The following is an 11186-nucleotide window of genomic DNA, read 5'->3' on the forward strand; positions in this document are numbered from 1 at the left end:
GTCTGGCTTGCTTACTTTCCTGCTGCAGGAAAAATTCAAGTCCAAAGTCAACCTTCATCTGGGACCCTCTGAGCCCCAGTACAGCAGGCCTTGTGTACCAGCATGCCTGCCAGGTCCATTTCCCAGGGAAGTGGGAAGTGAGGTGGCTACCCTGGTGCCAGTGCCGCCTGGTGCCTGTTGCAGAGGTCCCGCCCATTGCAGCTTCCCCGGGGCAGCTGCTGGGAACCTCCCCCCAATCTTCAACACCAAACAGGACAGGCCTGGCCAGGCCCTATTCCTGCAGTTGCCCTCCCCAAGGGATAGCAGATCAGCTGGTCCCCGACTCCTCAGGGAGGTGTATGGGAGAGCAGCTTTGGCTTAGCTCGGCCTCTGAGCAGTCCAAGTCTTCCCTTCCTGTGCTGAGACATCTGCAGGTCAGGTCACCACAGATACCAGTAACCCACAGGACCCTGATGTAGAGCTTCTCTCTGTCAATGTCCCGTGCCTGCCCAGGAGTGGCCAGCCTGTGACCACCTCTTTCTCTCCCATCTGGACTCCAAACCTCCCCAGGCAACTTCCCCTCCTTGCTGGATCAGCCTGCAAACCTCTCTGCTCCCTCCATCTGCCCTGGTTCTGCAGCCCAGTCTCCTTGTCACAATTAGGTCCTGTCCGGTCCTCACTGTAGGGAGAGGAACACGTTTGTGAAGGCCAGCAGCTCCAGCCTAAACAGTGCAGATGGGTCTCTGAGGATCTGAAAGCATCACAGGTCAGTCAGGAGCTTAGAGGATCAGAGGATCGGGGGGGGGGGGGGGGGGCGGGGGGGGGAGCCGGGGGAGCCGGGGGGGGGCGGGGGGGTGGCTCAGGCTGCCCCCAGCACAGTGCACGGAACCAGCTTGTACCATCTTCAAAATCCACTGAATCCACAGGTCAGGCTGAGCAGTCAGGACACACAGGAGCCAGCTTCAGGGGAGGCAGTTCCCTCCTGACCTGGTCAGGGAGGTCCTACAAGGAAGAGGAGGGAAGGTAGGGAAGGATTAATCCTCATGATTAGCCCTGGAAGGCAGATATTGCTACCACTATGCCATAGATCAGCGAGCCTGACCCTCCAACCCAAGCTGAGTGTTGAGCAGGGCAGTTGGAAGTGAGGGGGCAAGTCTGAGGTCTCCATTTGTAGGACAGAGGTTGACTCCCAAGAGCCCTCCCTTGGGGCACCGGGTAGCCCCCCACAGTGACCCCAGGGCTCAGGAGTGACCATGAGGAACTGAGGGTATCTGGGACTCAAGCCCAGCTCTGGAGACCATGGTATGGGGGCAGGGGAGGGGGCATCCTGAGCAACCCTGGAATCCACTCACCAGGACTTATAAAAGGGAGAAACCCAGGAGTGATTGTTGCTTTAAATAGGAACCTGAAAGAGCAATCCAGCGTGTGGGGTTGAGTGGCTACAGTTCAGCACATGTGGCCTTTGAGGAACCTGTCACCCTGATCAGAGATGCCCATGGTAGACTTTGCTTGGCAAAGATGCCAGTTCTAGAACAGGGAAGCAGAGAACTGGGGCATGGAGGTGACGAAGGCATGCCTCACTGGGAGACTGAGCCTGGGCTGGGCCACCCACAAGGTCCTGCCCTGCCAGGGGGTGTGGGCAAGACAAAGGGCCCAGGGATACAGGCTGGGTGCCCTGCTGCATCCCCCTCGGCACCCACACCCTCGAAGGCTTCTAGGGCTCTCTGAGAAGTTCCCAGCCTCTGGCGTTTAACTTCTACTCCCCTCTTTCATGGGGAAAGCGTAGATCAAACTAATTAATGTGTTGTTGTTTGTTTGCCCTCCTTTCATTTCACTGAGACAAAATAATTAACCACACAGCTCTAGAAACTGGTTCCATCCGTGGCAATTCCTTTTGTGTCAACTGCTTCAGCAGCTTCTGTGCATAGATGTAGGGACTGCATGCAGGACCGGGTGGCTGGGCAGCACCTGGGGGCTCCTTATGTCCAGGGCACTGAGGGACAGGAGGCAGGGGAGGGGCCCCGGATGGGGGACCCAGTGGCCGTGAAGAGCTAGGATGCTTGGATCTGCCACATCTTAGAGGAACGCCATGGTGGCCCTTGGGCTGCCAGCCACCTCAAACCCACTGATGCCTGCGTTGAGACCAACAACATTCTTGGGACCAGCCTGGGGGAACCAGAAAGATCAGGCCTGGCCGCTCACTGCCGCTGCAGGCAGGGCTGGGAAGGAACTTGCCCAGAAGTGTTCCTGTGACCACAGCAGAAGTGTTCTTTTTTTTTTTTTTTTTTAATTTTTTTTTTAATTTTTTTTTTCAACGTTTATTTATTTTTGGGACAGAGAGAGACAGAACATGAACGGGGGAGGGTCAGAGAGAGAGGGAGACACAGAATCGGAAACTGGCTCCAGGCTCTGAGCCATCAGCCCAGAGCCTGACGCAGGGCTCGAACTCCCGGACCGGGAGATCGTGACCTGGCTGAAGTCGGACGCTTAACCGACTGCGCCACCCAGGCGCCCCACAGCAGAAGTGTTCTTGTGGCCACAGCAGAAGTGAGGTGGACACAGGGCAGCTGGAGAGGGAGCCAGTTCCCACTGATAGTGCGGTCACAGCTGATGTCAGGTCCCTACCCTGCCTAGCCAGTGTTAGGGATGGGCCACATGGGAGAGCAGAAGGTTTGGGAATTTCTCTCAGGAACCCTTTGACGAAGTGGGGCTGCATCTACCTCTGAGGTGCTAGGGACCCTTCCAGGGTGGGGCTGGGTAAGGAAAGAGAGGCAGAAGCACAGAGGGCCCCTAGACAGAGACTCGGAGATTGGACTTTCTCCCTCCAAGGCCATGGGACTGCCAAAGGGAGGATCTAGTCAGATTGTTTAGGAAGCTCCTTCAACCACTATGCACATTGTGGCCTGAGACGGAGGATGGTGACAGGGTGCGGTAGGTGCTCAGGTAAGGGTGGTGTCGGCTGGGCTGGTGACCTCGGGCCACAGAGAAGAGGAAGAAAGAGCTAAGGAGATTTGGGAGTAGGCCTGCTCCATGCATTTGGGGGTGACATCTGAGTGTCCCCAGCAGTCCGGCCTAGACCCCTACCCCCAGCACCTTGGTGCCAAATGCAGTGGCTGCCGGAGACTTGGGAAACCCCATTCCACCTTCCCCACCTGTAGGGACAGGACCTGCCACCTCCTCTAGGTCCAGTTGGTGCAGGCGGCTCTGTGGCCTCCCCTACAGCTTTCACTGCAACCAGTCTGAAGATGGCCACACCGTGCATTGCTGTGTGCTGCACACTGTGCTGAAGGCAGCCAAGCCCACAGGCTCAAAGGGAGCCAGTGGGCTGTTGCCCCAGCTTCGGGTTAAATTCAAATGAAATTTTTGGGATTTTAAAGAAACAACAGGCGAGTCTGTCAGATAGCAGGTATGGGAGAACTCTGCACAGCCACCAATCTAAGTACTAAGCCACAAGCCCTGGGCCACAGAGATGACACAACTCTCCTGGGGGTTAAAGATCGTGTGCACAGAGGTTCAGCAAGCCTGCCACAAATCCTCCAGTTTCAGCCACTGTCATAAAATTGGTTTCAGGGTCTCAGCCCAGGAGCCTGGCGTAAGTTAAGGACATCTGAATCAGCAAACCCCAAAGGAAAGGCCATCGGGGTTAGGACACCCCACATACAGAGCCTGGCCCTTGGAGACCAGGGCTCGGGCTGGGTGTGGAGGAGTGGTGAAGGCCACTGTCTGGTCTGGAGCTTCAGGACAGGATATCAGGGTCTCCTCCTATCTTCTCTGAAACAGGTTCCCCAACCCCTGCCCCATGAAGAAGGGGAAAGGGACACAGTACCTGGCCCTCTGGCCTCACCAACATCCTTGACAGTGAACTTCATTGCCCACATCTGAGTGAGAGGCCTTGCTACTACAGCACCAGACAAAGCCCTATGATCCCAATGCCCACAAGCGGAGGGCGTGCCTTTCCCAGATTAAACCAAGTTGCAGCACAGAGCTGTCTGCAAAGGAGCTGTTTCCCATGGCTCCTGGCCAAACAGCTGTGGTCTGAGTAGACACACCTGCTTCTACAAATTGTAACCTTCCGGCATTTGCTCCAAAACGATTTCCTCTGAAGAAAGTAAAATCCTCATGAAAGATATTCTCCAGAACGAGACACAGACATCAGCTTAGATTCGTCTTTAGACATTAAGCTCTGGTCTGGGACAAGCACCTCGTCCCCGTTAACTCAGCCCTGGAGATGTGGTTACAGGAGTGCACTTGGGTGACAGGTACACGGCAGAAACTCGGCACCCCGTCCACCCTGCACCTCAGGCCTGGAGGCAGAGCAGATTGACCTCCATTCACTCACCCATTTCTTGAGCTCCTGCTGGTGCAGCTCCAGGACCCACCACGCCCTCAAGGCAGCTCCTTCTTTCAGGAAGCTCCCAGTCTGCTGGGGAGGTGGCCGTATCCCGTGAGCATTTATGACCTAGAAACGCAGAGACCAGGCCATGAATGAGGGGAACAGGAGCCCCCAGTGGATGTACTTAAGCTATCTGGCAAGAGGGGCCAAAAGGTCCTCTCTGAGGAGGTGATTTCTGAGCTGAGTCTTAGAAGAAAGGGGGTGAGTCAGGTGAGGGGCAGGGCATGGGCAGGAAACCACATCCTACTGAGTGGGAGATGGGGCTGCAGACACGGAAGCCTGGCTAGGAGACAAGACGCCCAATAAGGGCCAAGTGAGGCTCAAACTTTCAGAGGGTTTGAGGTATCTGAGGGATGGCTGGATCAGACAATGAGTCGCCCCAGCCACTGTGGCCTAATGGATAGGAGGCCAAAAAAGTGGGCGAAGCTGTGATGCAGTCGTGGACCAGCACAAGGGCTCCAGGAGAGCTTGGGGAGGATGTGCGGACTGAGGGAAGGCAGGACCCAGGTGACACCAGGTACTGGCTGAGGTGACCAGGGAGGCAGCAGCAAGACAGGCTGTGAGGCCAGGATGGATGGAACATGGGCACAGACCCGCTGGTGCCAGGGCAGAAGCTGGACTGGGTCAGTGAGACAGTGAGCGGGAAATGAACTCCCTGACAGAGCTGGTAGTAAAGACTCTGGATTTGCTTATACCAGCTTCACCACAGAATGATCACTAACAGGTCCCCAGAGGCTGGGCAAACACTCCAGACTCTGGTCTTTATTGATTCTACATTCAGCATGATGATTGCACCTGGCAGTCTCTCCTAGGCAGGACCCCAGGGCCTGTTCTGAGGTTCATGCACTGGCTGGAACAGGGACCTGGGATGGACTCATTTCTGCAGGCCTCAGCTGGGCCCTGGGGTTGCATCTCAGGCTTAGGGGAGAAGCTTGGGCCAGATCCTTGCAGCCCCAGGACACTTCTCCGAAAGTCACAGGGACCATCATTCTAGAAGTTGTTTAGGCCGGGGCAGCGCCTGGGTCCTGGTCAGAGAGGGATTTCTGCTGGGGGTCACCAGGGGTGGGAGCGCAAGAATGGTCTGTCTGATGCTGTAGACGGGGGCCCAGTGAGAGCCTGGGTGTGGGGATGGCCCTCCTCTCAGGGCTCTGCCAGCCACACTGCCCTCTGCCCCAGGACTCTCTGGCCACTTTCTCTGCAGTTTGCTCCCTCTCTGTTGGGACCTGAAAGACACTCCATGACAAGCAGATGTGTTTGAGGCTCCTCTGAATCAGGGTCACCTCTCACTCATTCCAAGCACACCCCTGGCTCCTGATGGGCTTCTGGCTGCTCCAGGCTAGTGTCAGGTCCAGCCATCCTCTGGGATCCCCAGCCTGCCTCCCAAATGCCTATTAAGCTGGGCCCCTCCAAAATCCTGGGTCAGTTTTCAAGCAGTCACAAGATCAAGATGGTCAGCTGAAGGTGGTCATGTCACCAAGCTGTTTGCTCCAAGAAAACCAAACACACACAGGCAAACAGAATGCTCCTGCTCATGTTGGAGGAAGGGGACAGGGTGAAGGGAGACAGTGGCCCCTGCTTTCGACCTGCTTCCCTAAGGGTGAATAAAAGCCCCCTTCCTTTCTGTCTTGCAGGTTCTCCAGCAGGCCTTGGTGGCCCAGCATGGCCCACTGAGGTGAACCATGACCAGTTGGCCAACACTGGCCACTGACCACTCAGAGACGCATCTCACCAGGAGGTGACCCCTCCTCCAACGGACCCCCGCCCCCCGCTCACCCACCCCTCCCAGGAAAGTGCCCGCGCCGCCACAGACACCATGTAGTAGGGCCCGCTGCGGCGCCCAGTGAGCTGCGATGGTTTTGTACACGGCCCCCTTTCCCAATAGCTGTCTGTCCGCCCTGCACGCCGTGTCCTGGGCCCTCATCTTCCCATGCTACTGGCTGCTGGACCGGCTGGTGGCCTCCTTCATACCCATTGCCTGCCAGAAGCGCCAGCGGGCAGATGACCCGTGCTACCTCCAGCTGCTTTGCACCGTGCTCTTCGCGCCCGTCTACCTGGCCCTCCTGGTTGCCTCGCTGCCCTTCGCCTTTGTTGGGTTCCTCCTCTGGTCCCCACTGCAGTCTGCCCGCCGACCCTACATCTACTCCCGGCTGGAGGACAAGGGCCCGGCCGGTGGGGCGGCCCTGCTCAGTGAATGGAAGGGTACAGGTCCTGGCAAAAGCTTCTGCTTCGCCACTGCCAACCTCTGCCTCCTCCCTGACTCGCTGGCCAGGCTCAACAATGTTTTTCACACCCAAGCACGAGCCAAAGAGATCGGGCAGAGAATCCGCAATGGGGCCAGCCGGCCCCAGATCAAAATCTACATCGATTCGCCCACCAACACCTCCATCAGCGCGGCCAGCTTTAGCAGCCTGGTGTCACCGCAGGGCAGTGATGGCGTGGCCCGGGCCGTCCCTGGGAGCATTAAGAGGACGGCCTCTGTGGAATACAAGGGTGACAGCGGGCATCACTCTAGTGACGAGGCTGCCAACGGCCCGGCTTCCGGGGACCCGGCCGAAGGCGGTAGCCTTGAGGACGCCTGCATTGTGCGCATCGGAGGCGAGGACGGGGGCCGGCCCCCTGAAGCTGATGACTCCGCCTCTGCGGGCCAGGCCAGGAACGGGGCCGGTGGCGGCTCGCGGGGCCAGACGCCCAACCACAGTCAGCGGGATGGGGACTCGGGGAGCCTGGGCAGCCCCTCGGCCTCCAGGGAGTCCCTGGTGAAGGCGCGGGACGGCGGCAGCGGGGAGCCGGGCGCCACCAACAGCAAGCTCCCCTACAAGGCCTCCGGGGTGAAGAAGGCTGCCGCGCGCAAGAGGCGCCACCCGGACGAGGCCTTTGACCACGAGGTCTCCGCTTTCTTCCCCGCCAACCTGGACTTCCTGTGCCTGCAGGAGGTGTTTGACAAGCGGGCAGCCGCCAAGTTGAAAGCCCAGCTGCACGGCTACTTCGAGTACATTCTGTACGACGTCGGGGTCTACGGCTGCCAAGGCTGCTGCAGCTTCAAGTGTCTCAACAGCGGCCTCTTCTTTGCCAGCCGCTACCCCATCATGGACGTGGCCTATCACTGTTACCCCAACGGGCGCGGCTCCGATGGCCTGGCCTCGAAAGGAGCGCTGTTTCTCAAGGTAGGAGGCTGTGGCTCTGCAGAGTGGCCACACATCAGCCTGTCACAGAGCCACCGGAGGTGGGCTGCAGCCGGGGGTTCCTCCTGGGGGCTGGGGGTAGGCGAGGCCTTTCATGGAGCCGAATGGGTGGGCGCCCAGCGCAGGGACAAGGAGAATAAGGATGCAGGGACAAGGGCCGAAGGTCCAGGCACAGACAGACCTGACTGGGTCCTCTTGGGCAAGCTCCTCAGATCTCTGAGCCCTCTCCCCATCTGTAAAGTGGGGGCGACCTAGTGCCCAGTCATAGGGTGGGGAGTGAGCTTGAGGCCTGAGGGGTCTTGTGGGTTGGTGGTGAAGGTGGCTGGCAGTGATGGCAGTGATAAAGAGAAGAAGGGGGAGGCAGGGGCCCCTTTCCATTAAGGGGCAAATGCCTGCTCGCTTAGGCCTGCAGCCTCACTGGCCCGGTGCACCCTCCCTCCTGGCTGTCACACAGCTGCCATGCCAGGCACCCTGCCCACCAGCCCAAGGCTTCGCTTCCATAGTCACTAATTAAAGTGAATCATAATTATTTCTGCTAATTTGGATGCAATTGGAGGAGTTTTTAGACCATGGTAATTTGGTCATTACCCCTTATCTTCTACTGAGCCTGACACACTCTGAGTGCTGACTTTTTGTTCCCTATGCAAAAGCCACTGTTGGTGCTTCCAGACTTTTCAGAAGGAACATTAGGCCAGTTGATACAGCACAGGCCCCAGGCCCCACTCCAGTGGTTCTTGTGTGGCTCTTCAGGCCCAGACATGGGGGTCCTTGACTCTCCATTCACAGAGAAAATTGAATGAACTCCTTTTACCACCCCATTTTGGCATGTGGTTCATCAGTGTTCTGTTCCTTGGATATATTTTTGCCTCAGCAGCCGGAGTGACTTTTTGGGGAAGGAGGGGAAATGTTGTCAAGCTCTCAGGAGGAGAGCATACCCTCTCCCTCCCACCCCCTACCACAGATGGTTCAGAGGCTAGGGACCCCCTTGGTGCTGCCCCCAGCCCACACACCCCCATCTCCCTCCTTGGTATTGCACCCTGACCACCACACCCACCAGGGTCACAATAGTCTCCTTAGGACAGTCCCTCTGCTACGGGCTTTCCTTTTACCTCTCTGGCCTTCCAGACTCTTGGTCACCTGCCCAGCCTTTAACTGCTCCCTCTGCTCCTTAGCCTAAAACTGGTCTGCAGGTATGTTTGACTTGGTCCACACCATTAAAAAGTTTCCTGTGTTGGCCAGCACTGAAAAATCAAGATTATTCTAATAAAACCCAGTTTGCAACTTCTCTCTCACCTCACAGATCTGGCAGCACCTGGCAGGGCCTGCTGCCTTCCTCCCAGCTCTCAGCCTGAGTGAGGGTTGGCAGCCCCCACAGCAGGGTGACCCCACTTGGCTAGACCTCTTCATTTCCAAGTGGACACCGCCAGCCCCACGCACCTGCCCCTGGGAAGTCAGTCCACAGACTCCATTTCCATATTTGCTGAGGGCTCTCAGGCTTGTCCCAGCCCAGATCTCTCCCCAGAGCCCCCAACTCTGTGTCCAGCTGCCCTCCTGGACACAGTCTCTTTCACTTATCATATGCCCATCTCCATCGGCCAGGTTCCACCATCCCCACCTTTACTCTTCCCTATGACCTGAGCCCATCCAGGCTCTTAATTTCACTTCCATTTCCTAATTTCCATTAGGAGTCCATCCAGACTTCTAGTTTCACTTTCTAAATACATCCGGGTCCATCCCACATCCTCAGCTGCACCTCCAAGGCCCAGGCCACCATTCCTCTGCTTTTCCTTCCCCTTCCAATCCCAACCTCCTCCTGTCCCAGGTCTGACTCCTGGTGCCTACTTCCTGCCTCCGGGAGAAGCCCATCTCATAGCGGGGCCCTTCCACCTGACCTGGCCTCTGCTCCAGCACCCCACACCCCCAGGGTCCTCCACGAATGGCTCCTCTTGTCCTGGTCCCACCCTGGGTTGGTCACACCACCTGTGTGGCGCTTTCCTCAGCGCAGCCCGCACAAGCCGTATTTCCCGCCATAGGCCCCTCAGCCTTTGTCCCCAGCTGTCTGTCTCTCTAGTGAGACAGAAATGAAGGCCGGCCAACTGAGCTCCCTATGTGGCAGACCCAGCTGTCTGTTGATGAGAGCAGACCTGTTTCTCCAGCCTGGAGGTTTCAGGAGACAGGCCATCCCCCAAGGGGCCAGGGGCTAGAAAGATAGCAGCCATGGCTGTGGCCTTGGCTGCAGGTGGAAGCCAGTGCTCCCTCTATCTGTATCCCCTTCCCCCCCGCCCCATTTACTCTGTGGCAGGCTATGCCTGAGGAAAGTGTGCTTTCTTGCTGCTGTCACACCCTGAAAAGGGACTAGAATCGCTGTTGCCCCCCTTGCAGGAGAGCCTGATTCTGGGCACCTTCTCTATTGAAAGTCTTTGCCCACCAGGACTAAAAGACACAATCTCTTGGTGTGATTATTTGTTTTTGCAAGAGAAACACAAGCCTCTGCAACTCCTGAGGACTCACACTGGAATCAATCAATCCAAGCACGTAGTAAAGTGGCTATTGGCAGCTCACGGGCTGATGGAGAGCGGGAGGGGCTGGAAGGGGCTGAGGGAGGGGCAGCCATAGCCTTGCTGCTGTGTCTTCTCTCCCTCGGGGGCCAGTCTCCTCAGGGGAGGGCCTCCCCAGTCCCTGCCCCACGTCTCAGCACAGGCAAGTGACACCAAGTGCAGAGTGAGTGATGGGTTGGCACACTAAGACCATCAAATGGGTGAAAAGCCTGCCAAGTCACCGGGAGTTGAGAAAGCAGCAGAGAGTAGGGTGAAGAGCTGGGCGCAGGGCAGCAAACATCTGACAAGAACTTGCCTCCCCCATCTGAGCCTCGCGACCCCCAAGCCAATTCTGGTATAATTTTACTTTAACCTTCTTAATTGTTGTAAGGCCCTAGGGGGGGCAGTGTCCAGGAAGCACTAACCACTAGTGCTCACAGCATATTATTATTATTATTATTATTATTGAGGGGAACATTCACTGCCTGGGGAACACAGGGGGCAAGAGCGCCATCGTGTGGCCTTTGGAGGCACTGTGGGCTTTAAAACTGTGTTGTGTTTTTGCAACACAGTGCATCAGTGGTATGTGATTTCCCAAGACATTCCAGGGTGGTGGTACTAAAGGCTGAGGTTTGGGTCTGGAATGTGGGCAAGAAGTGAATGGTGGACATAGGAGTTTATAAACAGCCCCAAATTCAGGCTGTACAGCCCATTATCAAGTAACCAGATGTTCATCCCCCCCAAGAGCTGGGAAAGGAGAGATGTGCATCCATCCAGGCTGGGAAAGGAGATGAAGAGCTGTAGGAAGCTAAGGATGCTTAATGATGTGAAAACCCATATGGAGGAGAATAATGCCAACCTGACTTTGGCAGCGAAAAGAAGGATGGAAGCCTGCCCAGGCTCTCTGAGTGGAGGGCCTGTGATGTGGCGGTGGTTGCAGCCGTGAGTCCAAGCCTCTCTTAGCTGGAGGATGGGCAAGGTCATGTTCAGGCAGATGTCTGCCTCATAGCCAAGAACAGGCCTCTACGGTCACCTTCCCTGGAGAGTTCCCAGGGTCCAGGATCTCTTCTTCATACAAAACCAATTCTGGAATGC

General features: G+C 56.9%; 1 protein-coding gene across 2 annotated transcripts in view; it reads left to right on the forward strand.

Moving 5' to 3' along the window:
* The window catches only part of SMPD3 (sphingomyelin phosphodiesterase 3), an 84071-nt gene that overhangs the window by 64125 nt on the left and 8760 nt on the right, over positions 1-11186 (forward strand). The window contains exons 3-4 of one of the 2 annotated variants that reach the window (XM_047834745.1): positions 642-745; positions 6004-7536. In XM_047834745.1, coding sequence (XP_047690701.1) covers positions 6223-7536 — 1314 coding nt within the window. In that variant the 5' untranslated portion in view covers positions 642-745; positions 6004-6222. The remainder of the gene's footprint in view (positions 1-641; positions 746-6003; positions 7537-11186) is intronic. The other variant, XM_047834744.1, reaches the window with a different exon arrangement.

This window comes from Prionailurus viverrinus, chromosome E2, assembly GCF_022837055.1.
Source record: "Prionailurus viverrinus isolate Anna chromosome E2, UM_Priviv_1.0, whole genome shotgun sequence".
Taxonomy (NCBI): Eukaryota; Metazoa; Chordata; class Mammalia; order Carnivora; family Felidae; genus Prionailurus; species Prionailurus viverrinus.